The following is a 15476-nucleotide window of genomic DNA, read 5'->3' on the forward strand; positions in this document are numbered from 1 at the left end:
CTTATTTGCACAGACGTACCCAACTGCCCCTCCCAGCTCCCACTGAAATAGATACTGTGTGCCTTTTCATAAAGACAGTCTGCCATTTATAATACTCTGAAATTATAGGCGATGAATCCTATAGGCTTTCTTCTATGCAAGCACAATCCTCAATGGCAAAGCGGCGTCATTTCTTCTTTGTTGCTGCCCTGAGCAATTTTCAATGGAGTATTTACTCGTTTGGTGTAAAATAACTGTTTGTGTGGTACCAGGATATTGTTGTAATGAATGCCTCTTCAGCTGTAATTATACCCTCATCTGGTATCAGGCAAGATTTGCTGGTTCTGTGTAAATCAATGTTTAACAATAGCCTTTGAATATAATGTACTGTATAATTAGTCTGCAGGCATCCCAGGGGTGAAAAGGAGAGAGCCACTTCAAACTGAATTTTCACCCTCCTCTGAGTCTGCTGCCCAAACTTTAACTCTCAGAGTCCCAAAGGCGGATGAAAAGTAGCATCCTTCTGTTTAGTGTCCAAGGCAGCTATACGAATGTGAGGGCCACTGGGGACACAGGATTGGAGTGAACACTGTGGTATCACTGTGATGTAGAGAATGACAAGGGGACAAAACTGTTCTCATCCCTGCGAGATCTATTTCCATCCCCATCCCGAGTTTTGCCCCTGTCCTTGCCCCATTCATAAGAACATAAGAACTGCCATCTCCGGATCAGACCCATGGTCCATCGAGTCCGGCGATCCGCACACGCGGAGACCCTGTCAGGTATACACCTGATGTAGTTATAGTCACCCATAACCCTCTATGCCTCTCGTAAGGAGATGTGCATCTAATTTGCCTTTGAATCCTAACACAGTGGATTCCTTAATAACCTCCTTTGGGAGAGCATTCCAGGCGTCCACCACTCGCTGCGTGAAGCAGAACTTCATACTCTGATTCTTCCCTCTCTCTTTAAAGAATGACATGAAGATGGTTTCCCGCGGTTATCCGCGGGGACGGTAATGGTGATGAATTTTGTCACCGTGTCATTCTCTAATTTAGACATCAGGTCTGAGGAGGCATGGAAGGGTCAGCTCATTCTTCTGAGGCAGGATTTCAGAAAATTTAATGACAGTTTCTTCTTTTTTAGTTGTTGTAAACATAACAGTGCCCACAACTTTTAAAACAAAATGGGAGATGACAGCTCTACGCACATGTCTGAACAGAAAATAATTATATCTGTGCATGACTGGAATGTTGTTCAGCTCATAAATATCTGCCTCACAAAATTATGTGAAGAATTTTTTGGTGGGGATGATATTTGTCGAAAAAACATTTCAGTCCATGTGCAGAGAGCTGTGCTGACACTTTCACTCCGCTCAGACATGCCTACATTTGACAGGCTTCCCCTGATTAGTGCACACGTTCTTCCTGCTTCAGATTTGTCTATTAGCTTCCAGCATTGCACAGAATATTTTCTTAGTAAAAGTGAATCGATTTTTTACTCTTTAAAAAATTACAAAGACTAGGGGACACTCAGTCAAGTTATAGGAAAATACTTTTACAGCCAATAGGAGGAAATACTGTATTTTTTTCATTCAATGAATAGTTACTGAAACTCATTGCCAGAGGATGTGGTAACAGCAGATAGCATGTCTAGGTTAAAAAAAAAGGTTTGGGCAAATTCCTGGAGGAAAAGTCCATAGTCTGCTATTGAGACTGACTTGAGGGAGACCAATGCTTGCCCTGAGATCGGTAGCATGGAATGTTGCTACGTATTATTTAGGGTTCTGCCAGGTACTTGTGACTCGGATTGGCCACTGTTAGAACAGGATACTGAGCTAGATGGACCATTGGTCTGACCCAGAATGGCTCTTCTTAAGTTCACAGTGTGGAAATAAATATACACTAGTATGTTCTAAATTCTGGTCAGAAGCCAGCCTCTTATATTGAACACATGGAGGGGCATCTTCAATAGTGCGTCTAAGTCAGATTTGGGATGTATTCTGCAAGATGTCCAAATATCAGAATGGGGAACATCCATTTTTGAAATATCTAGAAGTCCCCAATTTTTTTTAATTTTTTTTTATGACCTATTTAGACATCTTGGCCCTTAGGACATCTAACTTTTTTGGCCCTCTTCAAATACAAAAACGCCCATGTTCAAAACTTCCAAATCAAGCCCATTTGGACATAGGAGTGGCCAGCATTTCAATGGACTAGCCCCGCAGACATCTCAACAAGGCAGTGAGGCACTGCTGTGAACGTCGCATAAAGACTGCCTGGTAAATATTTCACCAGAACCCTTTTTGGGGTTCATAGACTACGGCGCGAAAGACAAAAGCGCGCGCCGACAATTGAGCGCAGCGCGGAGGTGCGCGCCGCAAAAAATTACAGTTTTTAGGGGCTCCGACGGGGGTTTTTGTTGGGGAACCCCCCCCAGTTTACTTAATAGACATCGCGCCGGCGTTATGGGGGGTTTGGGGGGGTTGTAACCCTCCACATTTTACTGTAAACTGAACTTTTTCCCTAAAAACAGGGAAAAAGTGAAGTTTTCAGTAAAATGTGGGGGGTTACAACCCCCCACACCTCCCACAACACCCTCATAATGCGACGCGATGCCTATTAAGTAAAGTGGGAGGGTTCCCCCCCACACCCCTCCGTCAGAGCCCTAAAAACAGTAATTGAGAGCGGCGCGCGCCTCTGCGCTGCGCTCAATTGTCTGGGCGTGCCTTTGTCCTGGTGCGCTTTTGACCTGACACCCTTTTTAGTGTATGGTTAGCCCTCCAAAATTCCCCTTACTATATTCACCTGTCTACCACCCCAATGACCCTTAATGGCTGCAGGTGTAACCTATATGGGTGGGATTTGGTGGGCTCATACTTTCCACCATAATGTAGTTGGTAGAGTGGCTTATGGGCCTGGGTCCTCCTCTCTATGGTTCACTGGCCCACCCACCAGGCTATTTTAAACACCTGTGTGCTGCTCTACTAGGCTTTTCCATACCAGGTGAAGCTGTTCTAGAGACACAGGTATGTACTGTTTCATTTATATCTTTGGAGGGGAGTGAGAGGGGGGTCAGTGATCACTGGGGGAGTGTGGGGGCCATACTTTCTTTTTCCAGTGGTCATCTGGTCAGTTTTGGGTTTCTTTTTGGCCCTTATTCACTTTTAAAACAGGTCTAGCTCTGAACGTCTAAACCAGTGATTCCCAACCCTGTCCTGGAGGAACACCAGGCCAATCGGGTTTTCAGGCTAGCCCTAATGAATATGCATGAGAGAGATTTGCATATGATGGAAGTGATAGGCATGCAAATTTGCTTCATGCATATTCATTAGGGCTAGCCTGAAAACCCGATTGGCCTGGTGTTCTTCCAGGACAGGGTTGGGAACCACTGGTCTAAACGACGCCCTGGACATCTTGAAAAAGCTTTGATTATCCCTGCAAGACATCCAAGTGCTAAACCTGCCAAAATCTCACCCATACCACACCTCTTACATGCCCTTTTAACATTTAGACATCCCGGAGGGTGAATGCCCTGCAATACATCTACAAAATTAGTTTTGAAAAACAGCACTTGGACATTTTGGTGATTAAAACGTCCAAATGCTTTTTTTGTACAACTCTCCAACAAACAGTGGAAATATATCTGGGTTCAGCCAAAGCATTTGGATCCCAACCTATGAACACAGATACTAGAGGTGATAAATTTGCAAAATAATATGAGGGAAAAAAGCCCTCAAAGCCAAAGCTTCAGTGCCTGTGTGTTGAAACAACACCATTATGGCACATCTTCCCTCTCCAAAATATATATATATATATATATATATATATATAAATTGGTGCCATGCGTATATAGCTGAAATACCATGAAATCCTTTTATGTGCTAACTGTATGTTAAAGGCTTAATGTCCTTTAGTAAAAGGCCCCTTTAATTTCTTCCATTTTATACAGCTTTTCTAGTAATACTGCAGAGCAGTTTCCAACTAAAGACACAGCTCAAATTCTTGCACTATGTATTCTCTCCCTGCATTCACTGATCAATGTCTTTTTCTTCTTACAGGGTCTGTGGTTCATTTGTATTCAGGTAAGCAACAGCCTTTAATCTCTACATTGTATTTTTGCTCTTCTCTGGGTGATGTTTTTCTTCTGAGTTTTTACAAAATGCAATCTCCTAAATTCACCACCATCCATGAACTGAATGAAGACCATACACATTACCCGGCTCCTATGTCTTGCAGATTCTGTGATCTTCAGCGATCTCAGAATCAGTGTCCTAGCACCAGAATTCCAGATGCAGCACCTCTAACGTGCTGATCCTCTAAGTGCCCCCCACAGACCTGCCTCTGTTCCCCAGAGCCTTGGTTGATGTCAGCCTTGAGACATATGAACTGTACTGTTTGGTCCTGTTTAAGGTGTTGACAGGTAAGCAAACATAAAAAGCCACATTGCTTCTCAAATGTAACAGCAAAGGATAAGACCGGTGAATTCTTTGCTGCACTCTGGAAACTGCAGTTTTCATTTTTCACTGACGCATAGGAGGGGCCTTAAACAACCTGGGCCAATCAGAGCCTTAGGCCCCTTCCCAGTCCATCCAGGGAGGGGCTTGATACTCTGATTGGCCCAGATTGTTTAAGGCCCCACCCATAGGAGGGGCCTTAAAAAACAACCTGTGCCAATCAGAGACTCAGGCCCCTCTCTGGTGCATCCCAGGATGCACCAGGGAGGAGAAGGCCTGCCATTTTGAAGAGGCAGGCCAGCTGCCTGGAGGGAGTAGGCATCCCTCCGGCCAGCCATCTGAAAGTAAGGTAAGGGGGAGAGGACGTGGGTTTTTGGAGGCACAGCGGGTTATTGAGTGGCAGCAGGAGAGCTTTGGCATCTTTCCCGCTGCCGAGGTGGGGTTGGGTTGTATGTTGGTTGGCGGCGGGAGAGATTGGGCATCTTTCCTGCTACCGGAAGTTGTCAGTTGACAGCGAGAGACTGGGCATCTCTCCCGCTGCTGAGGGGGGCTATAATACACGCGCTCAAGAGTGTACTTTTACTACTCCCACACAAAAATAGACAATTTATGATTCATCAGGCAATTTTTTATGTTTTTTCATTAGCCACAAGATGCACTTTTAACAATGCTGTCACTGTACTGGCACCCCCGGCCCAGTTGCTGATTTTTGTCGCCTAAAGCTGATGCTGCTCTTGGAGAATGGCTCGGCAATGTTTAAGAAACCACCAGAGTGCTCATTTCAGTATTCAAGAGCCCATTTGCACTGCAGTGTCAGAGACTGCTAGAAATCTCACTGAAGACTGCTATAAGCCATTTTGATAATCCATCTCTAAAATGCATGTAGGCTAAACCAATGCAACAAGTTTAGCAACTGTATTAAAGTCTTGAGAATCTGGTCCTTAGTGTTCATTTCACCCCTAACATTGAGCTTGAATACTTAACACCTGCCAAAAGCTGGTATACTGTAAATGCTCACACCCAACTGAGGGAGGGAGGGAAGAGAAAGAGAGGAGAGAGGAGACATGCTAGAGCATGGAAGGGGAGGGGAGGAAAGGAGAGGAGAGAGATACTAAACCATGGTGGGAGCAGCGAGAAAGCAAGAGATGGAAGGGAAGGACACAGGGATGCCAGAGTATGGGAGGAGGAGGGGGAGGGAAGGAGACAGAGATTCCAGACTGTGGGGTGGGGTTTGAGAAGGGAGGGAGAGATGGAAGGGAAGGATGCAGAGATGCCAGTTAGATGCCCAAATGTAGGTAATCTACAGCATTGTGCCTAATTTCTGGGAATGTTCCTAACCTGCACATGCCCCTCCCGTGTTATCATCCCCCTTTTGAGTTGTGTGTTGGGAAATTTAGGTGCACATGTTATAGAAAAGGGTGTAGGGCAGATCTGCATGTAAGTCCTAATTACTGCCAATTAAGTGCTTGTTAACACCAATTATTGTTAATGCTTAATTAGTTTATGTGCGGAGCTGGGATCTGTGCTCAAATTTGGGCAACCTTTCCAGAATCTGTGGGCATGTGTCTAAGAGAATAATTCTTAGTATGGCTTGTTCACAGTAATATAAGGGCTCTTGGTCCACCTATTTGACCCAGTTACCTCCATTCTATTCTATTTCTTTCTTTCTTTTTTTTAAATCTCCCTCCCTTACCCTTACCACAGTCCTTTGTAAAGCTACAAATCCTTTTGTGATGTTCTAGAGATATAAGTAATAAAATCGTACTGTATACCAGAATACAATCTCCTTCCCACACTTTTAAAGATCTCTCTATAGACTAGCCCAGGGGATCTGACCAAGTTTTGTGATATGATGACCTTCCTGCTTGATAGACTATCTACTTGCCTCTTGTATGTTTCACAGTTCCAGCAGATGAATCAAATTCAGCCAGCGTGGTGGTTTCTGTATCTAATATCACTGCTGTGGTGGGCTCCAGAACTGTCCTGCAGTGCCAAAGCCACCGCATGATGTGGACCCAGGATGGTCTGAAAGATCGCCAGCGAGTTGTGCACTGGGACTTGTACAGTTCTGACGGCTCCTATAAGGCAGAAAGATTGGTTGACATGTACTCAGCTGGTGAGCAGAGGCTCTACAGCTCGTACAACCAGGGCAAGATCTTCATGCCAGAGACAGCATTCTTTGATGGAAACTTTTCCTTGGTAATAAAAGGTTAGCTGAGCAGCCTTGTTGCTTCATCTTACCCCAGTGATCCTGATAGTGGCTCATGTAATATATCTTTGTGCCTCAAAAAGATGTGGGGTCCATATCAAGGTGAGTTAACCAGGCAGGAAAGGCTCCTGCCTGGTGAAATCATGCTGAGTGGCTTGGGAGAGGCATTTAACTGGACAATGGTGCTGCATATCCACTTCTGACCACTTCGGCACTCTCCAGTTACCCCTGGGACAGTCCAGGTGCAGCTGGGAGTTGTGCAGGCAATATTCAATGCCAGGGCCGTTGCAAGCCATAACTGCGCCTTGTGCAACCATGCACTATGGCGCCCCTGCAGACTACCTCCCTGCTTCCCTCCTGCCTCACCCTAACACACAATGCAGCATCTCCATCCATCCCCTTCCACCCTTCCTCCCCGGAGTCCACCTCTCTCCAAACAGGGATGGGCAGAACTGGGTGGGCCTGGAGGCGGGTTGAGGTGTCCGGATTTTCTGATTGGAAAATAACTAACTGGGCAAGTTCGATCACATAACTGGTAGTCTTAACTTTGCCCAGTTATTATGTGAGTACAGCACTGGATTTTGGCTATATCTGAATAGTTTGCAGACAGTATTAAAGACCTGGATATTCACTGCAATTGCCTAGAGAGGACCCGACACTATATCTGGGTCTCATTTAGCCAGTGTCAGTCTGCATTCTTTCAAATTAAAATACTGCAGCCACCAGCTGAAAATTGACCTCATTGAGGTTAGTATGCTGAGGTCCCGTGAGGTGCCAAAGAGCTGAGAAACCTTTGGGTGCCATGAATGGTTGTTTTAGAAAGTCCTGCGTAAGTGGGAGTTTTCCATCATTCTCAAATTCAACTCCTCTTCTTAGATATGTAAACATGACCTGCTGTGTGTTCTGTAGCGTTAAAGAACGCCGGAACTCCCACAAATGCATTTCATGTCTTGGTTTCTTTTGGAAGGTGTTGCAGACCGGGACGAGGGGATTTACTCGTGCAATCTACATCACCATTACTGTCATCTGTACAAAACTGAGAAAATCCAGCTGGATGTCACTCACGCAGGTAGCGTCTTGTCTAGTACTGCAGGGCTCTTGCAACAAGAGAATGACATTCCATGCCATTCGTTTTACAGAATCTAAACTTTCCTTTTAACTAGCACGACACCAAAATTGACTTGATCTTTTAATCTAGGAGTGTTTTCATGGCACAGAAAAGAAAAGAGGCAGGAAAGGACAAAGAAGATTAAACTATCAGCTATAATTTTCCTTTTCACAAATTAGTATATATTTAGTATATTACTGTATTTTCCAGTATCTCTTTCATGTGTTTTTTTTATTTCTATCTTGAGCTGAATGAGAAAGAAATTGGGAACCAAAGATTCCTATCCCCATAGCCTCTGCCCAACCCACTTATCACATCAGGGATCTGGCACAGAGTGGCGTTCTGCTTTTTTATTTGCGTGTGAGAGGGGGAAAGGCCTGATTCTGCCTCCACTGGCTGTAATTCTTCTGTCTGTGGGCAGCATAGCACTTCCTGTGAGTAGGCAACATGACATAAGGCACCAGGAAAGGACAATCAGAGTCAGAAAACAAGCCCTGTATTGTGTACTTCTGACACTCGCATGGAAAGCAACACGTGGTCTAAACTGGAAAAGTGGATGCACATTTCCATAGGACTCTCCCTTTAAATTCTAAAATTAGGCTTGTCCAAATTCAGTCCTCGAGGGCTTCCAACAGGCCAGATTTTCAGATAATCCTACTGAATATGCATGAGAGATTTGCATACAATGGAGGTAATGGGCATACAAATCTTTCTCCTGAATATTTATTAGGAATGCCAAGAAATCTTGCCTGTTTGCAGCCTTCGAGGGCTGACTTTGGCCATGTCTGCTCTAAAACATATATAACTTGAACCAGAACATGCAGGTTGGATGTTATAAGCATCCTGTGGCCTTTTTCTTTAACTCAGTATCATGGGAGGTTCATTGGGAAGCAAAGACACCAATGAGTTAGCATAGACAATCTGTAAGGAAGGTATGGTGGCCAGGGGACCAGTGATCATTGTTGTTAGCCATTTCTGGATCAGGCTCCTCCATCTGGTGCTGCTGGGTAACTCATCCAAGCAACTTGTTTACTTGTAGCGACACCCAATGGGTGGCCAAAGCGCAAGGCTGGAAGGAGCTTGGATTGAGTGGTATCCTGATGCCTCATCTGATGGAAGTTACTGAATGGTTGCAACCTATTTCACTCCTGAGAGATGAGGGTGGGTCAGTGAGTGCTTGGGATACTGGACCCGATATTCAGAGCTATTTAGCCGGATGGGAATGGATCCTGGCCAGCTAAATAGCACATAGTCAGCTATCCATTGATATTCAGTGGGAGATCGGTGGCTGTCTCTCACTGAATACCCCATTCGGCAGATAGCCCAGTGACCAGCTGTGTCACGCAACATAACCAGTCACCACTAATATTCAGTTGCCCACTGGCTACGTTCAGTGGCCAGATTGACCTGCCTACAAAGCAGATCTATCTTTGGCTGCTAGGACTTAGCTGGCCAGTTGCTAAGTATTGCCTTAGGCGGCTATGATCTGCCAGTCAAAAAATAAGACAGAAATTCAATGCTGGTCACTGGATATGGCGCCAACATTGAATTTCCAGTTATGTTGCAGACTGCAGGAGATAGACGGCTGTCTCCCATGGTCTGAATATCAGCCCCATTATTTTTTATCACTTTAAAAACATTGGGGGGGGGGAGGGAAAGTTGATATAGAAATACAAAATAAAATGACTCCCCCCTCAAAGGGAGATGGTTAAGAGTTAGGACCAAGGCCATGCATAATTGGTTCTTGATAAGAGCTGGATGAGAGGAGGTAAGGAAGGAGAATGAACATAGTACAGGCAAGCTTGTTTTCTCTTTACAGCTGAGGAGGAGAAAATGTACTGGGATGGAGAGAAGATTGTGATGGTGGCTCTGGCTGGAAGCACAGTCATGCTACCCTGTGAAAATCGAAACCACCTGTGGACGGACCGGCACTTGGAGGAGGATCAGCAAGTGGTTCACTGGGACCGGCAGCCCCCAGGAATTTCACATGACCAGGCTGACCGACTCGTTGATCTGTATGCCTCGGGAGAGCGCCGCTCCTATGGACCCCTTTTCATCCGCAAAAAGATGAACATCAGTCACTTGGCCTTTGCTCGAGGGGACTTCTCATTGCGCATATCAGAGATGGAACAGGCAGATGAGGGCACGTATTCCTGCCACCTGCACCACCACTACTGCGGGCTGCATGAACGCCGAATCTTCCACCTGTCAGTGAAGCAGCCTGTGAGGGAAGAGAAGCCAGCCAACAAGACAGACCTGAACATTGCTCCCGCTATAGGTATGTCTAGTACTCATTAATACCATTTCCACACACTTTTAACATAAAAGTTAACATGCATCCACAGTAAACTCATTATGTCACCCAGTCTCCATGTTAATCTGGAAATAACTAATCCCACCCAGAGAGGGAGTGTCATTCCTGGATTAATTATTCCTTAGGAAATAATACTAGATTCCAGGTATGTTAGTATGTTACTGATGGTGATGGGACAAAAGCATGCCGGACAAAGCTGCGCTGCCATTTCGGCCCAGACAATTGCACGCAAGACTCCAGCGTGCCACTGTAAAAGTTAATTTTAAAGAGCTCCAATGGGGGGGGGGGGGGGGTTGTTCGTGCTGCTGTTGGGGGGGAGGTGTAGGGGTGCAACCCCCCACATTATACAGAAAACTTAACTTTTTCCTAAAATATCAGGTAAAAGTTAAGTTTCCTCTATAATGGGGGGTTCCAACCCCCCCAAACCCTCCCCCGAACGGCAACGCGAACACTATTAAGTAAACTGGGGGGTTCCCCCCTCGCACCCCCCGTCAGAGCTCTTTAAAATTAACTTTTCCGGTGGCGCGCTGGAATCTTATTCCCAATTGTCTGGGCTCAAATGTCGGCATGGCTTTGTCCCGCACGCGAATGACTGTGAACCGTTACTGACGCCTTGAAATCAACTTCAGAATTAGGTGTGAACACAAAACTAATTCAGTTTAGTTTTGGAGTCATTTTACAGTGTGAACAGAATCGTAGATTAATTAATCTAGAACTGAGCTAGTTCAGCATCAAAAAGGACTTTCCACGATGGTCAACTAATTAGTTCATTACCAGGCACACCCTTCTGCCACAGGGTATCTCAAGCTGCAAGTGGGAAGCCCTTTGGGATACAGTTTAGGTAAAAGGTACAACCCTGACTGGTTGCAGTGCACACCTACTGGCTTGGTGCAGTAGTGAGCACAGTCAAGTGTGCGAGAACAAACAGAAGTTGTAATACAGAGCTGTGTCCACAAAGTTATGGTCTCCATACTGCTGTCAGGTTAATTGTGAATGTTACCCTACAGGTGACTGCTCTCCAACTTTTAAATCACACTCATAGAGTTCTCAGGTTAACAAGAATCAACTTTATGCACTGTGGTGCTGTAAAGAGAAATTGGAATATTAAGCTCAAGCTGTGTTGTTCTCTGAGCTGGCCCTATCAGAGAAATTATTGGATAGAAGGTGACAAGCTGAAGACACCAGTAAAGGAGTCAGCGTAGTCTGTAACCCATCATGCATAGAAATTAAATTAATTTCATTAAATGTCTTGACTTACACATTTTATTTTCACAAGATCCGACTGTGGATAAGCATTGTTTTTTTTTTCTTTTTTTGTAATAATGCAAGGTTGAAATGAGAGAGCAGCTGCATGAGTTAATCTGTGCAGTTCTCAGATCCACACAGCTACTTTCACCAGCTAAGAGACCTCTAGCATGAAATTCTACACTCCTTCCAGGTCTGGTCAGTTTGGCAAGAGTTTATAACCTGGACATTATTTCATGGCCAGGTAATAAATGCCTTCACATAGCTGTCAAGTTGCCCAGGTTCAGGAGGGAGACACTGTAGCCAGTCCTGGTTTTGAACCTAACATCCTTTAGCTATGTGGAATTTGTAGTCCCTGATTCTACCCATTGAAAGAGATTGGGTTGTTGCAAATCCATAAGTGGCTTTCCCTATAACTAGGATAACCATGATGATCCAAGATACAAGTTAAGAGAGCCTTGAATTTTCTTAGGGAATTTATGTATTTAAAAAACTTATATTCCGCTTATACCTAAGCGGATTACAAAAAAACCCCAACCCAAACATAATCATAAGATAAAAACACCCAAAACACAGTATAAAACATAATAAAGCAAAACAAGATACAAATAACATTTCCATTAATCGCTTCATTCCTTCAATCACTGCATGTAAACTACTTATAAAGCTTCTACAGTAACCCCTCCGAATCCACGGTTTCAGTACCTGCGGATTCAGATATTCGCAATTTTTTTTTTTTTAGCAAAACTCTACATCGGACCTTCCCCTGACCTTTCCTGGTGGTCTAGTGGCAATGCGGGGCAGGATTGATCGTCCTATGCTCCTGTCCCGTGCAGAGCCATCATCAAAATGGGAGACTACAATGGTAACTCATGGCAGCCATTTTAATGACGGCTTTGCATGGGGCAGGAGTGTAGGACGATCGATCATGCCCCGTGTCGCCGGGTAAGGTCACATGTGCATGTGTCACCGGGTAAGGTCTGGGGAAGGTCTGGGCCACAGGAGGGAGGCGGAGATGAGTCAGAGCCAGCCCTAAAAATTATCTGCGATTTGTCAATATTCGCAGGCCGGCTCTGCCCCGCCCTAACCCCTGTGAATATTGAGGGTCTGCTGTATTGCGTAAAAAGAGATGTTTGTAATTTTTTAAAACTCTGAAAGTTGTTATTCATTCTCAATTGTCCAACCAGATTATTCTAAAGCTTCACCCTTGCCACCGAAATAGCCATCGCTCTGGTACTAGCATACCTCACCTGCTGTAACTCATCGGCAGATAAACACATCGTGTTCTTCAGTCTTAAGGATCGACGGGGCTGATGTAATGCCATAGCGTGTGAAAGAGATCGCAGTATCCCTCGGTGGATTGCTTGAAAAATCAATACCAACACCTCAACTACTCGCGATTTAAACGGTAGTCAATGCAATTTTCGTAGTAAAGGTGTCACACGCTCAAATTTACTGCCGCCAAAATTAAATGTGCGGCAGCATCCTGAACCGCTTGTACACATCTACATTAGAAACATAGAAACATATAAGATGATGGCAGAAAAGGCTACAGCTCATCAAGTCTGCCCACTCTGCCTACCCACCCCCTGTCTATGCCCTAATGACCCAATTTCCTTATCTTGACCCTCGTAGGGATCCCACATAGGTATCCCATTTATTCTTAAAGTCTGGCATGCTGTCTGCCTCGATCACCTGCACTGGAAGCTTGTTCCAATGATCAACCACTCTCTCTGTGAAGAAATACTTTCTGGTGTCGCCATGAAATTTTCCGCCCCTGAGTTTGAGCGGGTGCCCTATAGAAACATTAGGATGATGATATACCCATATGCTGTACATTGCTTTACAATAATCCAACCTTTGCACATCTGATCAAAAACTTCTTTTCATTCCGTCTCTAAAAGAATCCTTCTATACCAGGAATACTAACTTCGCCATAACTGCACCCACATTATGGAACTCTCTCCCCCAATTTCTTCGGGACGAAATCCAATTACCAAAATTTAAGACTATTCTTAAAACTTATCTATTTAAAGATGCCTATGTCAAATCTTAATCTTTTCCTCGTCCACTTGTTGATTTCTTTTTCCATCTAATTATCATCCTCAGAGCATATCACTCATATCAGGCACCCCCGCCCCCTGTGTTATATCCCTTCCCTCTATCTCATTTCTCCTAAGATTATGTAACTTTTTCCCAACCTCCCCACTTACCCTTACCGTCAGGTCTGTCCATACGTTTTATATGTTTCTATTTTTCTCACTAATCTCTCTAAACACATTTAAATATTTCTTTCTTCCTTATTTAAATTTTATTGTTAACCGGTCAGATATTTGTTTTATGATCGGGGTATAAAAAACCAATAAACTTGAAACTTGAACTACAAAACGAAAATCATATGGAGAATGCAACAGGGAAATCAAAACTATGGGCTCTTTTTACAAAGCCACGCTAGCCGTTTTAATGCACACACCGGAATAGCGCGCGCTAGCCGGAAATCTACCGCCTGCTCCAAAGGAGGCAGTAGCGGCTAGCGCGTGCGGCAATTTAGCCGCACGCTATTCCGCGCGTTAAGGCCCTTAGCGAGGCTTTGTAAAAGGAGCCCTATGTCTCCCTTCATTCACTGGGGATGAAACCAGGACTGGCTTAGCTTGGCCCTCTAGACATGCAGCTATAACGGTCATTCTACCATTAGGCATCACAAACTCTGCTCCTCAAGGGCTGTGAAAAGGTTTGGGATTTCTGGGTGCTATCCACAATGAATATTCATAAAATATATGGACTAAGAACTAAGGTAATTTGCAATTTTTCTTAACCTGACAGCCAGACATGTTTAGGGGTTCTCAAAGACTAGGGTTACCAGATGTTCGGATTTCCACGGACATGTCCGGACAGCTTTTCAAAACCTGGCACTTCATCTGGGGTTTTGGAAAACTTCCGACGTCGGGATGGCATCCGCGAACGCGCGAATGCAACACGGTGACATAGTGCGCGCACACGTGCATGCGTGCGACGTCATCACATCGCATGTGCGTATGCCATCCCGATGCACGAACAGCTTAAGGGGGGTGGGGCTGGGGGCGTGATGTGGGTGGAACTGAGTGGGCCTGGGGACGTGGCCATGGGTCCAGATTTTCCTTTGGGAAAAATCTGCTAACCCTATTAAAGACTGGTCAGCACTGCCTTTGCTATACAAATGTGTGTAGGCTTTTGGCTTTGAGACTTATAATTTTAAAAATGCTAATCACTGCTCTTTTCATGAAGTAACTTGCATTAATTGATGGGTTTAGGGCTGAACAGCAGAATATCTCAGCACAGATTGTACAGATTATGGTAAATGCTGGGCTCCCCACCCTGTAAACTTTCAGGCCCCAGGATTTCATGAGGTTAAGAGGTGATAGGCTCAGGAGTAATCTAAGGAAATACTTTATTACAGAAAGGATGGTAGATATGTGGAATAGTCTCCCAGTAGAGGTGGTGGAGACTAAGACTGTGTCTGAATTCATGAAAGTGTGGGACGGGCACGTGAGATAGGATTTCCAGATGTCCAGGAAAACCCGGACATGTCTTCTTTTTAGAGGACTATCCGGGTGCCCGGGGGGGGGATTTCCAGAACCCCACAGTTTGTCCAAGTTTTGGAAGGTCCTGAACTCGGGGCCACAGCTAGAGGGCCTCCGAGCAAGCACGGATAAAGCGCCATGATGTCACATGCATGAACACATGCGGGTAACATCATCATATTACATTTGTGCATTTTCGGAGGCCCTCCAGATGCAGCCCTGAGCTTAGGGAAGAAGAGACAAAGTTTGTGTGGGGGCGGGGCTGGGGTGGAATGGGGCAGGGCTAGGGGTGGAGTGGGGCGGGGCTGGGGTGGAATGGGGCAGGGCTAGGGGTGGAGTGGGGCAGGGCTGGGACAGAATGGGGCGGGGCCACATGGTCTTTTTTTTTCACAGATGAAATCTGGTAACCCTAATGTGGGATCTCTTAAGGAGAGGAGGAGAGAGTAGATGCTGCGGATTGACAGGCTGGCTGGGCCATTCGGCCTTTATCTTCTGTCATGTTTCTGTGTCAACGGGAGACATCATCTCAGTGTTTTGACGAGAATCCAGGAGATTGGAAAGCTGGATTGATAACCGAAGGAATCATACTAGGTTCACATACCTCT

The 15476-nt window shown here is 45.1% G+C and overlaps 1 protein-coding gene across 1 annotated transcript in view; it reads left to right on the plus strand.

Moving 5' to 3' along the window:
* The window catches only part of MXRA8 (matrix remodeling associated 8), a 49556-nt gene that overhangs the window by 13061 nt on the left and 21019 nt on the right, over nucleotides 1–15476 (plus strand). Inside the window, exons 2-5 of the mRNA XM_033922736.1 lie at nucleotides 4040–4063; nucleotides 6339–6644; nucleotides 7612–7713; nucleotides 9572–10030. Of these exons, the coding sequence (XP_033778627.1) occupies nucleotides 4040–4063; nucleotides 6339–6644; nucleotides 7612–7713; nucleotides 9572–10030 (891 nt within the window). The remainder of the gene's footprint in view (nucleotides 1–4039; nucleotides 4064–6338; nucleotides 6645–7611; nucleotides 7714–9571; nucleotides 10031–15476) is intronic.

The sequence above is a fragment of the Geotrypetes seraphini genome, chromosome 15, assembly GCF_902459505.1.
Source record: "Geotrypetes seraphini chromosome 15, aGeoSer1.1, whole genome shotgun sequence".
Taxonomy (NCBI): Eukaryota; Metazoa; Chordata; class Amphibia; order Gymnophiona; family Dermophiidae; genus Geotrypetes; species Geotrypetes seraphini.